Below are 16447 nucleotides of genomic sequence, written 5' to 3'. Positions count from 1 at the left end.
TCCAGTGCAAACCAGACACTGTTGTAAATCAACAGTAGCTTGTTGGCGGCACATTCTGTCTTCAGTGCTGAAGTTTATTTTAAGTGTAAATCAGGTTAGATGATTAAAAAGAACATTTGAACAAAAATGATGTCAAATAATGCAAAAATTCAGGCATAAACAAATTTCTTCCACTACACAAAACATGAAAATATTTTTATTTAAGCAGCCAAGGGTTCACCATGGAGAAACTCACAAATGACCCTGTTGTTGGGTTCCAAAACAAAATTCCAAAGTGCCCCCTAGTGGTAGCAGTCAGAATGTCACTTTGTGTGGAGATAAAAACTGAGCATTTTTTTCCCTCCACACACACATACATATATATATATATATATATATATATATATATACATATACATATATATATATTTAATCAAATTAACTATTAATCTCAAGTTTACTACATAAGTACAAAGTATTTAATATTTACATTGCACTTTTATATCACATATGGCTGTTTTTTTCCAACACGGGCTCTCAAAAGGGAGCCATAAGACAAAAGGGAGACAGAGAAAAGAGGTTAACGACTGTTAATTAATTTGGAAAAAGATTTTTGTGTGCTGTAAGCTCCGTGTTTAATAGGATCAATCTCACATGGTCGATGACTGAGCCAAATTCTCTGTGCCTTACGCTAATCCAGCACCATCGAGCCTGTGGTGTGTAGGCCACAGCAGGTGCTACTCTAATCTAATACAACCTTTAAGGACTGAGATTTACAGCTTTCCCCTCCTGACCTGCAATCTGCAGCCTGTATTCAGAACAGCATTCAGAAAACACACTGGTGATCTACTCCCCTCTGTATATAACTATGTTCTTATCCGTTTCATGCACCTTGATCTCGTAGAGCATATTAGGTGGAAGAAGCTTGACGATGCTGTCCCAAATATATACAGCAAGATTTTCAGTCGTGCTGCACATAGAAGAACAGAGAGGCTGTTAGGAAAACAATGTGCATGTATGGCAGGACAGAGATAACAGAATGGTACGATCCTATTCATACCTGACGACATTAGCAAAGTACGGCACGTCCAGGTCCAGGTTTTTGTGGTCAAGGGGTTTCATGATGGCCTCCTTAAAACAATTCAGTACAGATGGTCATTCCAAAAATTACATTATTTTGCATTCACATTTAAAAAATGAGTCAAAAGACAAAAAGGTAACTTTTAGACGAGCAACAATTATTTTTATTGATTTGTTTTATTTTATTTAATTTATTTTTACATATTAAACATAGAGGCAGATATTTTATTAGAGTGGACATATGCCAGGAGAAGGTCTTACCTCTATATACTGCTTAAGATCAGTTAGGTTCATCACCATTCCTGTGTCTTGGTCAATCTATGCAGACAGAATTCACAGCTGTGCATTCCATATAAGCTTACAACCATCTGTGCTTATAAAAAGTAGTACCTCCAACATATACAGATTTTTTTCACCTAAAGCTTACATTTTTAAGGCATGTCTGCTTTGACAAGTTGAAGTCTACCTACCTTCCCTCGTACTGTCACTTCAACTGAAAATACAAACAACATAGCCTGTTTAATCATAGGTCATATCGTGGGTATAAAGAATATACAGAATGATATATGATACATAAGAACAATGTTAATTGACTCACCTTTGTAGTTGTGGCCATGACCATTGGGGTTGTTACACTTTCCAAATATCCTCTTATTCTCTTCATCACTTAAGGATTTGCTAACAAAAACAGAGTGTTGCACAAGTTCAACAGATGTAAACCCATCCAGCATGTATTTTTTATATGTGAGATACCTTTAAAAAAAAATTCCAAAATGTTTCCAAACATTAAAGCACATTTAACATTTTTGGCCACGTTCACAGTTTTTCAAATGCATCTGATAAATACAGTTTACATATATTTATTTTTCGTATGGAAAGACTACTTAGCAAAGCATACGAACTACAATTCCCATGATGCATTTAAGCCGACGCGTTGAGCAACAGGTTTTCTCTTCCGCGTAAAGCGAGTCATATCACATCGACCACTGCTTAAAAATTATATTTAAAACGGCAACAACATTATAATTTTAAACATCCTTGCAAGCAGCCTTAGAAGAGTCGGACACTGCCTCCCACGATAACGTGCAAACGGCACGAAACAATCGTTTAGCATATGCTAACAAAAGAACTAAATAAGAGCAGCAGCTCGGCGAGACTGACTGCTTCAAGTCACTGAGAGGTGCTGTAATTGTGCGAACAGTGAAAGTAGGTGTGAGAACTGCTCAGTGTGGCCGAGGAGGGTGAGTTAATGATCTACCTGTGGAGTCGATGACAGGCGCTGAAGCTTTCCACTCGAGTGATGTAGCCCACGCGCTCTGCTGACCGCGCAGTGTTATTTTTCTCCATTACAGCTCCGAAACGCCCAAACTGCTGAAAGCGCTGCTGCTCTGAGTGATTATACAGCGCGAAACGCTCCCGGAATGAAGCGCAGTTTAAGATGAATGTGAGGTGCTCCTAGGTTTCGCTCTGCAGCGCTGCTTTGATTGGTCCGTTACGGGGGTTGTGTGTCTGTGTGTTGGGAGGGGGGGAGGGGGTGGGGGGCATGAATAAACACTTTTAATCGATTCCAACCGAGCAAAATGTTCATCACGCGCCTCCAAAAGAAACTCTCTCTCTCTCTCTCTCTCTCTCTCTCTCTCTCTCTCTCTCTCTCTCTCTGGAAATGAACAAACGGCAAAGTAAAACATTTTTTTGTAAGATTTTTTGTAAATTCTATATATAGACAGAAGTATTGAAACACCTACACGTTACACCTACAAGAGCTTTTATGACATCCCACTCCAGGCATTGATATATTAATTTGGAGTTGGTCTTTCCTTTGCAGCTATAACAGCTTCCGCTCTTCCGGGGAGCTTTCTGTGTGAATTTTTGCCCGTTCATCCAGAAGAAGACCATATGTGGGGTCAGACACTGATGTTGGATGGGGGGGCCTGGCTGGCAATCTCTGTTCTAGTTCATTCCAAAGGTGTTCGATGGACTGAGGTCAGTGCAGGCCAGTCAAGTTCTTACACACCAAACTCACCCAGCCATGCATTAACGGACCTTGCTTTGTGCACTGGGGCTCAGTCATGCTGGAACAGAACAGGTCTTCCTCAAACTGTTCCCACAAAGTTGGAAGCATACATTTGTCCAAAACGTCCTGTTATGCTGAAGCATTAAGATTTCCCTTCACTGGAACTAAGAGTCCTAGGCCAACCCCTGAAAAACAACCCCATAGCATTATCCCTCCTCCACCAAACTTTACAGTTGGCACAATGCAGTCAGGCAGGTAATGTTCTCCTGGCATTCGCCAAACCCAGACTCATCCATCAGACTGCCAGATAGAGTGTCAGATAGAGAAGCGTGAAGCTCCCAGCGCACAGTTTATGTGCTGATGTTAATGTTAAAGGAGGTTTGGAGTTGCAGAGCATTGGCAACTTTTATGCACTAGGTTAGCTAGTTGTGACTTGTGATAGCATCCTGTTTAATGTTGGTAAAGGAGAGCTGTGTGAATCTTATGGCAGTGAGCAATGTCATCTGTGCACATCATGCTGCTTCCTAAGCATTTTGTATAATAATAAAGCTATTACATGCTGGCAGATTCCTTTTATCTGTGGCTTAATTATCTGTGTTCTCTAAATGAATTTGGATTGTGAATATAGTCTCTTAACGTGAATTCTGTGCACCTTAATTTATGACCCTTTTTCGTTGAAGCAGACAAAATTTAGCTCTTTTTCAAGAAAAGTGTCAACAATATAAGCTAGTGTAGAAGCAAGTGAATAAGCAACTGTTTTTTGTATTTTCAACCATAACAGCATAAATAATTGACATGAATATCTCTAAATTAATATACAATATTTACCCTAATATAAAGTGGGAGATTACTGAGGTACAAAATCTGATTTAGTGAAGTTTTAAAATAATAGCCTCAAATTCAAAATGCAGAAGATTGTGTCATCAGTTTCTTTTCCTTTGTCTGGGGAAGAACCCCCATGCCCACTTACTCTAATTGTGTCCAGACTGTTATGGCATTACAGCAAACCAGTTATTCATAATAAACATCATGATCTCAAGTATTAACAGTCATTCTATATATGGATATCGAATGATTTTAGTTATATTGATATTAGTTGTTTAGTCTTAGGAACTATAACATTCATTAAACTCCATAGTTGAATATAGCATCTTTTATCTTATATGTAGTGTACAATGAGGATCTGACACCATCTGGTAATTTAATCAGGTTGTATTAATAAGATCAAGAGGTCCCCTGCTGTTAGCTAAGCCTGTCTTTCATGCCTAGCTCCTTATGTAGATAGCTTCCAAGAGAGTATCCAATAGAGCCTCTCCAACAAATCAGAATACAGTCCAAAACCCTGTGATCATCCCTTGTAATCTAAAGCAATACCATTTGGGTTTAAATAGCAGGCCTGATCATGCTGGCCTGTTGGCTCAAGCTGACAAGCACCTTTAAGTTGCTCCTCTCTAAGAAAGCTCCTCTCAAGATGGGCAACAGTAAAAGCGTTGCGCTCTCCAAAGACCTGCTAGAAGAGCTGAAGTCCAATACTAGGTACACAGAAGAGCAGCTTTATGCCTGGTACCAGACCTTTATGAAAGAGTGCCCCAGTGGCCAGATCAGCACAGAGCAATTTGAGAGCATCTACGCCAGCTTCTTTCCCGACGCTGACCCAAAAGCCTACGCCCAGCACGTGTTCCGAAGCTTCGACTCAAACAGTGATGGCACTCTCGATTTTAAAGAGTACATTGTGGCTTTGCATCTCACTTCCTCTGGGAAGACCACCCAGAAGCTGGAGTGGGCCTTTGCATTGTATGACCTGGACAAGAATGGGACCATCACAAAAAATGAGATCCATGAAATTGTCAAGGTAATTTATTTTTTTATTTTTTGCCTATATTGTTGTCATTTCTGTAGATGTGTTGTGAAATGCATTGTGGAAAGGCATAATGTGTATTGGCATACAGTTCAGGAGTTCTGATTATGCTGTTTTATTTCATTAAACTAACACCCATTTCATTTTTCAGTCAATATTTAACATGATCTCGAAAGAGGACCAGAAAAACCTCCCAGACGATGAGAACACGCCTGAAAAAAGAACTGAAAAAATCTGGGCCTTTTTTGGAAAAAAAGAAAATGGTAGGATGACACTTTTACAGTTTGTTTAAAGGAGGAATTATGTATATATATAAACAAACAGAGCATTTAACTGACATGTTCACTAGAACTGGGTAAACACAATGTTTGGGAACAGGGGATTATGTAATGATAATATAACTACTACTGAAGTCTTTAGCAAGGCAGTAGCCCTGAAATTCTACTCCATTTTTCCTCACAGATAAAATAACAGAAGGAGAGTTCATCCAGGGAGTGATGGACAATAAGAACATTCTCAGATTGATCCAGTTTGATGAGCCTCAGAAGGTCCAAAACAGGCTGAAGGAAAAGAAACAGTAGCATTTCCCAGTGGTGACTTGTATGCCTTCACTTTTTCATTTGGAAACTTTTTTTTTTTTAATTTTCATAAAAGTTAAAATGTTTTTGATCTTTTGATTGTTTCTTTACTTTTTATTTCTGTTCATACCAATAATTTATGCACAAAGTATACAAAACAAGACTTTGGCTACATTGAGCGTACACTGGAATATATGAAATATTATGTTTGCTCTCCAAATTGTTTTCAGACTTCATATAACAACATTTATAAGACAAAGCACAATGTTTAAAAATGCTAGATGGGTACATTAAGGGTTGAACCCAATTTGTATTAATTATGCTATAGAAAGATCTTTATAAGTGGCTCAATTATGAGAGACTTAAGGTACTGTACATCTACAATATAACGTCTACAATACAAATAGTCCATTATGAGTAAAAACTCTTTACACATGAAATTCACAGTTTCTACTTACAACCATTCCCTCCACTAGTATGCTGGTCTTTTGTTTGGCTTTACTTTACTGTACAATTCTGTTTGAATCCCATTAGAGGTGCATGTCCTTTGTTTTGTAACAGGGAATAAATAAAATTTGTTTTTGATTGAAAACTACAAAGAATGTTGGAATCATTATCTATTTCACATTTTCCTCAAAATATAATTTGGTCATTTCTGAATATACTGGCCTTTTTGCAAAATGTTCAAATGAAATCAAGAAAATAGTTTCATACATACTTTTCACCATCAGTTGATGCTGACTTGTCCTTCTAAACATATACATATTGTAGACGAGACAAGCATCAAAAAACCTACACATTTTTACTGGCAAAAAGAAATCTACATCTTAAGGTACAAAATGTTTGTATCTCAGGGCAGATCCGAAAGTCTGCCCTGTGCAGTCTGTGAAAGAGCCAGAGGCAAAAAGAGGATGTTAAAATTCACTCTCCTCCAGAATCTCCTCCATTGTCTCACCCAAAGTCATCTCTCCATCAGAGCTGGACAGGCTCTTCCTGGTGTAGAACTCCAGGCCTGTGCACCGGGCACAGGACACCTCCTCTACTGCTGACTGGACAGTCACCTGGGTCAGCTGAGCCTGATCACGTGTGGGCACGTGACTGCCCTCCTCATACGAATCACTGTGGTCTGTGGGGTGCCTTGGTGCCTTCCGTGACTTCTTCCATAAGTGTTTGGGGTGTATGCGGGTGAAGCAGTTGTGAACCTCAAAGTGGTTTGCAAAGAGGTAAACCTGCCACCTGTTCTTCAGCTCAGCTTGGACCTGGAAAAACAAATCATCCAAAAACCCTGTTACTAAGGACCGGATTCATATCAAAACAACTCATGTTACCCACACTTAAGGGTTCTTTAGTAAAGTTTAGTGTAGTTTAGTATAGTTCTATATAGAACCATGAACACTTAACAAACCCTTTGCATGATTAAAGGGTTCTTTGCATCATGAATGCATTCTTCCCTTTTTGAAAAGGGTTCTATATAGCAAAGGGTTTCTACTGTTACAAGCCTGACATGATAACAATAGAAGAACCCTTTTCCAAAAAGGAATACATACACTGGGGAATACATATAAGATGAAATGCAGGCCAAATTCCCTCAGTCATCCATCGTTATGAGAAAGACCAGAGAAAACAGAAATGATGTGCGACCAAAGGTTATTGAGCTGCACAATTCAGGAAATGGCTATAAAGAGTTGTAAATGTCTATTTCCACTACCAGGGCAATAATTAAGAAGTTTCAAACAACTGGAGATGTTAAGAATCTGCCAGGAAGAGGATGTATGTCTATACTGACCCCACGCACAGTTAGGAGGATAGTACGAGTAGACAAAGTATCTCCAAGGACCACAGATTGGGAATTGCAGAACATCCCCCAAACCACAATCAAACATCACCTATATTACCACAAGTTGTTTGTGGAGAGTTGCCAGAAGAAAGCCTCTACTGTCATGAACCAACAAATTTAAGCTCCTACAGTTTGCCAAACATTACTGGAACTTTCAGTGGGATGGTGTTTTATAGTCCAGATAAATGATAGATGAGACCAAAATAGAGGTTTTTGGCAACAAACACCAGAGGTGAGTTTAGCATGGACTCAAAAGTAGTCATGCAGAAAAGTACCTCATCCCAACTGTGAAGTATCTGTGATGTTGCTGGATAATTCATTCAGACACATGGTATCACAGACTCCAGCAGAAATAAAATCAGCAATAAAATCCTACCTCAGCCAGGAAGCTAAAAGTGGGCCTTAGTTTGGATCTTCCAGCAGGACAATGATCCAAAGCACACCTCAAAATCAATGCAAAAATGGTTCATTGACCACAGAACCAAGGTTTTACCATGGTCCTCTCAGTCCCCTGACCTAAACTCCATAGAAAACCACTTGGGATAAGCTGAAGAGGACAGTCCCCAGTGTGGACCTTGGAATCTGAAGGATCTTGAGAGGTTCTGTATGAATGGTCTCAGATCATTTGCCATGTGTTCTCCAGCCTCATTAAGGTCAGAGCTGTTATCTTTGCAAAGGGAGGCTGCACAAAGTATTAAATTAAGGGGTGCCAACAATTGTGGCACACACAGATATGAGAAAAATATTTCCTGATAAGATTTAGGTTTTTCCTTCAATCATTGTACTTTAAATAAAGGTTAGATTTTTGTTAATATTTCAAATGAAAGATCAAAATGATAAGTAATAAGGAATGTTTTTACAGCCTGTTTTGCCCATGTTTACTAGGGTTGCAAATATATGTGTAGGGCACTGTATATATATAGAGAGAGAGTTATAGAATAACTGAAGTTCGGAGAAAGACCGTGCCTTAAACTCCTCGTTCTCACTTCCTACATCCTACAAATACCCTTACTTCTCTTCTCCATCTTGTAATGAAATTTCGCACCCCACCACCTCCCTTTCTCCTCCTTTATCTCTATGCCTGCACTCAATCTCCAATGAACGGTGCAGCCTTCCAGCAACCTGCAGAGGCAACTCCAGCCGAGTTCCCTTTCTCTCATCATTTCCCTACTCAAGGCAAGGTCCGCAGTCACAAAATATACATTATAAAAATAGCTGTTATTTCTGATTATAGCAGTTCTTTTCAGTAATTTCAATGCAGCTCAACCCCCTGATTATGATTATAATGGACTGTTCCATGTATGTGATGACAGCTGCATGAGGATAGAATGGTATGAAGTACGCACTATCTACATTTTAGAGAGGAGGTCCTTTAGTGTGATTTTCTGGGTGTTAAGAGAGAGAAAATCAAATAAAAGTTATCCGAGTGCAGCAGAGAACATAGTGTGATTAGTTATAATGTAAGTGCTCTTGTAAGTCAAAGTAGCAAAGAGGAAAAGCAAGTTTTTTGCTACACTCTCAAAGTTTGTTTTTTTCAGGCAGTACTGCAGAGGCTCAGCAGACCATAAATAATGCTAGCATTAATGTTAGTATAGATAGCTCCAGTGTTGAAGAAATCGCTCAAAAAAGTAATTAGTTACAAGTTCTTGGAAACCGTCCTGGGATTACATTACTAATTACTCCTGGAAAACAAAAGAAATTAAAAATGTCGCTTCTTTTTTGAGAGTGGTCCACCACCCAGTAATATCTGGTCCTGTGGTCAGATACTGAAGGGCTGGAGGGTTGCTAAATTGTGCATCAAGAGGCAACAACCTACAGTCTCAAACTGTACACCAGCAAAGTGGAGAAACAAGATAGATGTTTCTAATAAAGTGACTGGCTGAGTGTATAACGTTTAAAAAAAAAGTAAAGTTGTCCCATTTCTAGCAATTTGTGTTTGCTAAAGCAGCACATACGCTAACATAAGTTCCAATGACTTACCTCTCCATTGGCAAAGCAATACAGGACAGCAACCAGAAAGCCCTGATATAACAAAACACTATAATTAGGCTGATTACATTCACAAAGACAGACAGCTGTTTTTCAAAGAGATAACAATCAGATAACAATCAGAGTTAAATATTACCTGGAAGGAGCTCAGGGTTAGATTGATGAAGTTTCGCACATAGCGGTGTTTCCCTTGAATGGTTTCATCTATGATTATTGTGAACACAATCTCATGGATCCCAAGCAGTGGGATCAGCACCAGTGTAGCTCTGGCTAAACTGCATGACAGGAGAACAAAGAATTTCTATGAAATTTGAAATCATCAATGAGCCAAGCCATAGCAACTAATGCCTGTAATGCCATACCTGTATCTGTAATCTGTAAACTTAACTTGGTCAGCTTTTAACTTCGACAGCAGAAGTTTTATGATTTTGAGAAATATACAGAAAATAACCTGAAAAACGAAGAAGAAGTTGAGGACCATCCGTATGACCTTATGTATTGTCCTATTTACATCTAACTTCAATGTACTGTGCAATCACGGGTCAGAGCCAGTGCTGGACACTGATGAAGAACTTCTCAGAATTTGGGCCATGACCCATGACCGCATATATATGGGTTCCTCTTGTTACAGTTTGTAACTAGCATGAAACGCATGATGGCATGTGGCAAAGCAGCACAGGGTTTCTAAGACTGCCATGAAATCCTCATCATACTGTAACAAACTTCATGTTGTGACTTTGCTTTGTGACTGATCTCGCCACACAATACTACAAACCTGAACTCCAAAAAAGGTTGGACAAGTATGAGGAACGAGTAGTGACTTCTAAATCCACTTTGACTGTATTTATTTAAACAAAACCAGTACAAAGACAAGCTACTGAATGTTCTTCCTCCTCAACTACATTGTTTTTTGTAAATATGCACTCATTCTGAGATTGATGTCTGGAACACATTCCAATTTAAGACCAGGAAGGTTGTAAAATGTTCAAAAAAGCATCCAGCATAGGTCTAGTCCTTTATAAGCAACAATGGGTCGAGGCTCAGCATTTTGCTAAAAAAATGCATCAGTGAATAATGCAGTTTAAGAACAAAGGGCCTCATTCACCAATATCTTCCTAAGGTTTTTCTTTAATTTGTCCTTGTGTAAAGGGCAAGGCCAAAAACCACAACTGAATGCACAAGACCTTTGATCCCTCAGACAGCACTGATGGATATCACCACATGAGTCAGGGAATACTTTGACAAACCTTTGTCAATAAACACCTTTTTTAAGACTGTACCATGCACAGTGGGAACCATGTGTCAGCAATGTCCAGAAACACTGCTGACTTCTCTGGGCTATGAAATGTACTGACACGTGGTCTGACCGGTCACATTCTGCAGGTGGTACAACAACATCGCTGTATACTCAGAAAGCGCTGTTAGACTGGCCTGTCTGCAGTCCAGTCTCCCACTGAAAATGCAGTATGAGGCACAAAATACATCAATGAAAGCCCCGTACAGTTGCACAGCTGAAGACCGATTGGAAAAAATTCTGCTTTCAAAATTTAATCAAATGGTGTCTTCAGTCCATCTAAATGATTAAAAAGTATTGTTGAAAGAAAAGGTGATGTAACACAATGGGAAACATGCTTTTGTCCCAACTTTTATAGAATGTGTTGCAAGCATCACATTTAGAATTTAGAGTGTATATTTACAGGTTTTTGGACTGTATTAAATTTAATATAGGTCAAACAGCATTTACTTTCTGTTTTACTTGCATTGCACATAGTTTTTTGGAATTGAGGTTGGCAGAATTATCATAGATTGAACCTCTAAGCACATTTTTGGAATGACCATTATGGAATTGCTAACTTACATTACTGCAATGACAATGACCTTCTGCTGTATAATGTGCAATGTAACACTCACCAGGACTGACAGTGTAATTGGAGCCCTAATAATCCACCAAATCCACCTGTTGATAATGAACCAGCAGCTTTGGAAAAAAGAAACCAAACTGTCAATACTTAAAAATAAAATATACCAATTTATATTAATTTATATGAATGTATATAAAGAATAAACCCTTAGTACACCATTCAAAGTAAGGTTATGTTCTACATCCTGTATGATTTCTTGTAAACAGGATATTTTGTATTATTCGCAAAAAATAATGGAGAAAACAGTAATGCTTACTTATATTACCTGTAAATAAGCTTACCCTTTATTTTCATATAGTATTTTAACCACTGTCCAAGGGGCCACAAATAAAACCGGTGTTCCTAAAGGAAAATAAAGAAAACATCATTAATGAATAGAATACATAAGATAAAAAAGAAAAATTGCATACATTAAAATATTTAAAAAATAAAAATATATTTATAGACAAAATAAATGAATTGTGCATCATAATGATAGCCATTTGCTGTGTGCTATTTGTATGGATCAAAAATAGGCCTACCCCATCCTACCAGCATGTATCTCTTCAGTAGGCTCCGCTTGGTCAACACTGCAGTGAAGAGCAGCGTGTGGAGAAATATTGCCTCCACCAGGAGCCAGAAGTAATTGCACCCCACAAAATATTGCATGGACACCTTGGAGGCTTTGCAGACCAAAGATATCTGGGAGGATGATAATTTTTATTAATGACTTTTATCACTGAGAGTGTATGAACATTTGGCTCTTCTATGTATGGTTATTAATTATATTAACTAAACATGTACATGTCTTCATAGAATGTGGTGTTCTGCACACTAAGTATATGCTTAATTCCCTGTAAATTGGTCTCAATTAGCAATACTAATAACAACAGGAAACGTATAAATTATGCAGTACTGTTGAATCCACGTAGCTGTTCCATCCATTTTCATCCTTGGGCACGTTGGAGTACATGATGTAGAATACAATTTCTTTAGTAATGACTGCCATTGCTCTAAACATGAATGACACAAAGAGGTTCATGTGGATGTAGTTCCTCGTACAGTGAAGCTTCCTGAAAATTAAAAATAAAGATCATCCATCGCATGCTTAGTCTGTGATGAATACGATTAACATGGTTTGTCTGTGATCAATATAATAGGTAGATCAGATAACCGGAGCCAGCAGTAGACTCCAGAAGAACAAATGACAGGTCAGGAGACAGGCGACAGTATTTCAGAACAAGATCATGCCAGAACAGGCTACTTGGAAATAACATCAAGGTATGAAGGTAAATCTAATCATATGGTCACAATTTGATAGGAAACATTGGGCCAAATGGCTTTAACAATCATACGTCATATGCATGTCTTCTGAAGTCAGCTTTTCTCAAGCAGCATCAACATCACGTATTTAACATTAAACAGAGTTGGGCCCAGGACAGAACCTTGTGGAACTCACCTCAACAGGCCCATAATGAGCACAGCCAGAGAGAGGGAAGCCAAGGACAATGAGTAGCCAACAATGGAAAGAATCCTCAGCACCGAATGGCGAAATATCTCATCTTCCTGTGTTATGAAACAAGTAAGCTATACTGCAAGCTTATATATGGAAGAAACCTTAATTTGTGCTGAAGCAAAATTTACCTCATTTTTGAAAAAGTCAGAGTCTTCACATTCTGACTCATCTCGCCACGCCAAACTGGAATTTTCTTCAGTTTTCCAGGTCCCATTGATTGTGCAAATCCTATATGCATTTCCTGAGGAACCTGAAGAAGGGGTGTGGAATTACACACAAAGCAGAATTTATTCATTAGGCACCTTTCCAGAAGTACTTTTTAAAGTCTGTTTTAAGACAGTAACTTGATATTCTTAGACACAGACAATGATTCCAATTGTAACTTATCAGTACTTGTTGCCCTTTTTAACTGAGTGAAATAGAATCATGATATCAATGAATCACTGTCAGGCTCTGAGGTCATTGCCTAGTCACATGATTTGTTTTGACCTATGAAAATCTTATGCAGAGCAGTCATGAGTCACTCCGTTGTGATGGCAGTGTTCTCCAGTGACCACATGGACAGGGCATGAAAACAAACGTAACAAACACACTGTGGCAGAAATGATCTTGAGCTTTCTGATGAGTATTTTTATGTGAAAGAGCAGATAGGGTGGTGTACCTTCTTTGATCCATGGTAAATATGGAGGGCAGGGTACTGCTACGATCCCAGGAGATGAATGTGGCCAACAGATAAAAGCGTCCCATGTCCCATTGCAGTATATTCCTTAAAAAAGAGTTTACAGTGGATAACTTACATAATTGATTGTTGGATTAAAAGTATGGACTTTGGTTGCTTTTGCTCACCAGTTACAGTATGGAGGGTGGCTGCCAGGGTTCTTGTACAGTTTTCTTGATATTCAGCACGTTTATATATCAAATCTTCGAGTATGGAACCAGAGACCTTCAAAAAGTACAGTTCAAACACAAAAACAATTTACTTTATCTTCAAAAATGACATGCATTTTCTTCCATATCAGCCAAAATACTGTACATCGTCACATTCTGACACAGTAATTCAATTTATCAAAAAAACAACTGGTTTACAGCTACACTTATTTAACTATGTCTGATCACAAGATGGCAGTGTTTAAAGATTTTTGCTTCAAGAGAGCTTGCATATGCATTCTAACTCATCCATTGAAGTAATATGCAAAGACATTTGCAATTAATATCCATTACTTATTAACAATTACTCACAATAATAATGAGTTCTGAGTATGTATCAAAACAGATATATCTAATCACTGTGTATGAGCATGAAACAAGCTGTTATTGTAAAGTTTAAACTCATTTTTCTCTGGATTTTATGTCTTGTTAAATATCATCACACTGGTAATGATATATATAAAAATAGGTCTTTATGAGTAAGATCACAGAATCATGTTTGTTGTCAAAGGTGTTTGAGAAAGTGTGTGCAGTTAAGTAGCTGAACCTAACATTTGCTGCCTGCTCCCAGCCTAGCAACCGTTTGCTCACACTGTAGCCATTCACCAAATATTTGCCAGACCGCGTCTATGAAAAATGTAAAATTATACAACTGAGCAGGGAAGACCTGGGGTTCGTCCACAAAAGGGCACGTCTGCAGATGTCTGCAGTGTTTTTGTTTCCTCACAGTGCTGAGATAGATTCACCTTACTGTGAAAAAGACATGATTTTCTAAACTTTGCTCAGCTTTTCACTTCAATGTACATTTTAGAAGATTCTTTGATTTGATAACAAACTTTTATGAGGATGTTTTAATGAATGCCACAACTTGTAAAAGTATATTAGTTCTGCAGTATGTGTTTTACATAAATCAAACAAGATTAACATGGATATTTCCATGTGAGACTGTTTTTTTTTTTTTGCATCTTAAAATGATTAATGTATGTGAATAATGACTTGAGCGTAAAATCTGAATTATACCTGCACTCAACCCTTCGCAAAGAGAATGAACATGCAAAGCCTGACACTTTTATAGGATACCACGCTTAGAGTGTTTTTCATTTTATATTTTCTCAAAAAAGAAAACACAGGACCTCACGTAGAAGGTTACCCCAGGGCCCCTGACCAGGCATACTGTGGAAAAGCTTATAGAATACCATGACTGTCACATTGAATTAAAAAAAAACACCAGCTATGCTGTACATTAAACATGGTAAGACAAAAGAACCAACAGAAACAAAATATACCTTGATACATCAAGTTAAGAACATTTTTGTCTTAAGAACATGACCATTTCACAGAAATAAAATTTGGTTACAACAGTAATGATATGCTGATGATACATTCTAGATGTTCTAGAGGAACATTCTGAAGCTGAGGTTCTGCATGGTGTTGAGTGTGTCGAGGGTATTTTCACTTACCCCTGGGATAGAGAGCAGCAGAAGGAGAGCGGAGAGCAACATGGTGCCCCAGCCTGCCAGCCTGCTCACAGGCTGAGGAGACGAAACAGTGGACATGGGTCACCGCTCACCTCCCTACTAGGCTAACAGCGCACCATGACTGACCACTACATCCCTGAAGCCTCCAACATGCCCTCAGCCTTTCCTGAAGGAAGCTCCTGAGTAGGTCACTCCAAACTTGCTGTCGGTTGTACGCCAACTTATCCCGACTTGACCTGGATATCCTTGATGTCAATATTCTCCAGTAGAAGTTTGGTTGGTGAGTTATGTTCGGAAGTCTTTGAAGTTCTGTGGACGGATGTTCATGTACTCCTGGCTCTTCAGCCACCCAGTCTCCAAATGCGAATGTCTGTGTTTCTTTACTCACTGACTGCTCCCCTCTTGGCCCTCCCCAACCAATCAAGATAAGGCAACCTTCGACGGGTAACTTTGCTGGGGAAGTGCCCTGACAAAAAAGAGCAAACCTGCATCGTAAAACTCAATCACCAACCCAAAGCCCACACATCAAATCTGAATCGTATTTGCGGAGGGGGGTTTTTTGACTGTAATGTGGCACTCAGATGTTATGAGTGCTGTACCTCTGAATCATAACAGCCAATACCGAGTACAGGGTCTGTGCTTCATCCTTAGTGAGATAAATAAATTTCAGTCTAAACAGTAACCTCACATTGGACACTTGGTAATGCAATCTTAACTTGACAGATCATCATTCGTTCAAGCGCAGCCAAGAAAATACTTCTCATCTTTTCCACATTCCCAGACAGTTTTTCTATTTATATATAGACATTGCGCTACTGAATGAGGAACTATTTTGGCCAGCGTAGTTTAGACTTCACAGCTGGATGCACTAATTATGCTAAATTGATATTGCTCACAGAAGTGGTTTGCAGGTAATGAGAGTGACCTATGCTCTGTATACTTAGGCTTTTGTTCAAAATGACCCTACTCTGAGGCTTGTATTAGATTCCACTTTATTACTGTCCACAACATCAGCCATAGATTTAACCTGGTGACAGTAACAGTATATGGTAGTGAGCTCTCTGTAAATGTACACTGGGCTCCACTCAGGGTCACATTAGCATGATTGCATTAGCATCAAAGCAGGCCATTTCCCCCGATAAAACAAATAAAAAACCCAGACGCCTCTTCTCTGCATCACTGGAGACAACTGTCTTTTAGTCTAGAGCACAGTGTTTTGGAGACGAGCTTACACTGCATCTCTCTGTGCACCAGCTTCATCATAAGAATAACAGCAAAATGCATTCATAC

General features: G+C 38.8%; 3 protein-coding genes across 5 annotated transcripts; 1 reads left to right on the top strand and 2 right to left on the bottom strand.

Annotated features, from left to right (window-relative positions):
• Window positions 1-56: 56 nt before the first annotated feature.
• pts (6-pyruvoyltetrahydropterin synthase) lies at window positions 57-2565 on the bottom strand. Of its 2 annotated transcripts, none has more exons than XM_036572932.1 (6): window positions 2318-2565; window positions 1658-1737; window positions 1530-1552; window positions 1321-1377; window positions 1040-1110; window positions 57-949 (listed from the first exon to the last, which is right to left on the bottom strand). In XM_036572932.1, the coding sequence occupies exons 1-6, from the start codon at window positions 2404-2406 to the stop codon at window positions 826-828; spliced, it is 444 nt and encodes a 147-aa protein (XP_036428825.1). In that variant the 5' UTR covers window positions 2407-2565; the 3' UTR covers window positions 57-825. The 2 variants fall into 2 exon arrangements, with proteins under 2 accessions (XP_036428825.1, XP_036428827.1); XM_036572934.1 differs by lacking the exon at window positions 2318-2565 and adding an exon at window positions 1962-2238.
• A 1739-nt stretch (window positions 2566-4304) lies between these two features.
• On the top strand, window positions 4305-5535 carry rcvrnb (recoverin b). Its single transcript, XM_036572931.1, has 3 exons — window positions 4305-4925; window positions 5083-5194; window positions 5394-5535. Exons 1-3 carry the CDS (start codon window positions 4476-4478, stop codon window positions 5510-5512), a joined length of 681 nt encoding a protein of 226 aa, XP_036428824.1. The 5' UTR covers window positions 4305-4475; the 3' UTR covers window positions 5513-5535.
• Window positions 5536-5602: 67 nt separating this feature from the next.
• On the bottom strand, window positions 5603-15789 carry LOC118809525 (glucagon-like peptide 2 receptor). 2 transcript variants are annotated; one of them, XM_036572930.1, is made up of 13 exons: window positions 15140-15789; window positions 13599-13695; window positions 13414-13518; window positions 12881-13002; window positions 12696-12802; window positions 12153-12249; window positions 11779-11938; window positions 11539-11599; window positions 11247-11313; window positions 9698-9786; window positions 9472-9610; window positions 9327-9368; window positions 5603-6768 (listed from the first exon to the last, which is right to left on the bottom strand). In XM_036572930.1, the coding sequence occupies exons 1-13, from the start codon at window positions 15233-15235 to the stop codon at window positions 6424-6426; spliced, it is 1527 nt and encodes a 508-aa protein (XP_036428823.1). In that variant the 5' UTR covers window positions 15236-15789; the 3' UTR covers window positions 5603-6423. The 2 variants fall into 2 exon arrangements, with proteins under 2 accessions (XP_036428823.1, XP_036428822.1); XM_036572929.1 differs by having other exon boundaries at window positions 12153-12309; window positions 15140-15788.
• Between the last annotated feature and the right edge of the window lie 658 nt (window positions 15790-16447).

This window comes from Colossoma macropomum, unplaced genomic scaffold, assembly GCF_904425465.1.
Source record: "Colossoma macropomum unplaced genomic scaffold, Colossoma_macropomum, whole genome shotgun sequence".
Classification (NCBI taxonomy): Eukaryota; Metazoa; Chordata; class Actinopteri; order Characiformes; family Serrasalmidae; genus Colossoma; species Colossoma macropomum.
The sequence above is the reverse complement of the archived record's forward strand: the minus strand, read 5'-3'. Positions and strand labels throughout refer to the sequence as shown.

Bases quoted from the DNA above. Each gene is read 5' to 3' on its own strand.
- rcvrnb (XM_036572931.1), top strand. From the start codon at position 4,476: ATGCTGGCCTGTTGGCTCAAGCTGACAAGCACCTTTAAGTTGCTCCTC. The intron at 4,926-5,082 runs GTAATTTATTTT...TTCATTTTTCAG, and splicing joins AGATCCATGAAATTGTCAAG to TCAATATTTAACATGATCTC. The intron at 5,195-5,393 runs GTAGGATGACAC...TTTTCCTCACAG, and splicing joins TTTTGGAAAAAAAGAAAATG to ATAAAATAACAGAAGGAGAG.
- pts (XM_036572932.1), bottom strand. From the start codon at position 2,406: ATGGAGAAAAATAACACTGCGCGGTCAGCAGAGCGCGTGGGCTACATC. The intron at 1,738-2,317 runs GTAGATCATTAA...TGTTTTTGTTAG, and splicing joins GCCTGTCATCGACTCCACAG to CAAATCCTTAAGTGATGAAG. The intron at 1,553-1,657 runs GTGAGTCAATTA...TTGTATTTTCAG, and splicing joins TCATGGCCACAACTACAAAG to TTGAAGTGACAGTACGAGGG.
- LOC118809525 (XM_036572929.1), bottom strand. From the start codon at position 15,235: ATGTCCACTGTTTCGTCTCCTCAGCCTGTGAGCAGGCTGGCAGGCTGG. The intron at 12,310-12,695 runs GTGAGTTCCACA...TTTAATTTTCAG, and splicing joins CTCATTATGGGCCTGTTGAG to GAAGCTTCACTGTACGAGGA. The intron at 9,611-9,697 runs GTATGGCATTAC...CCTGTCATGCAG, and splicing joins TTTACAGATTACAGATACAG to TTTAGCCAGAGCTACACTGG.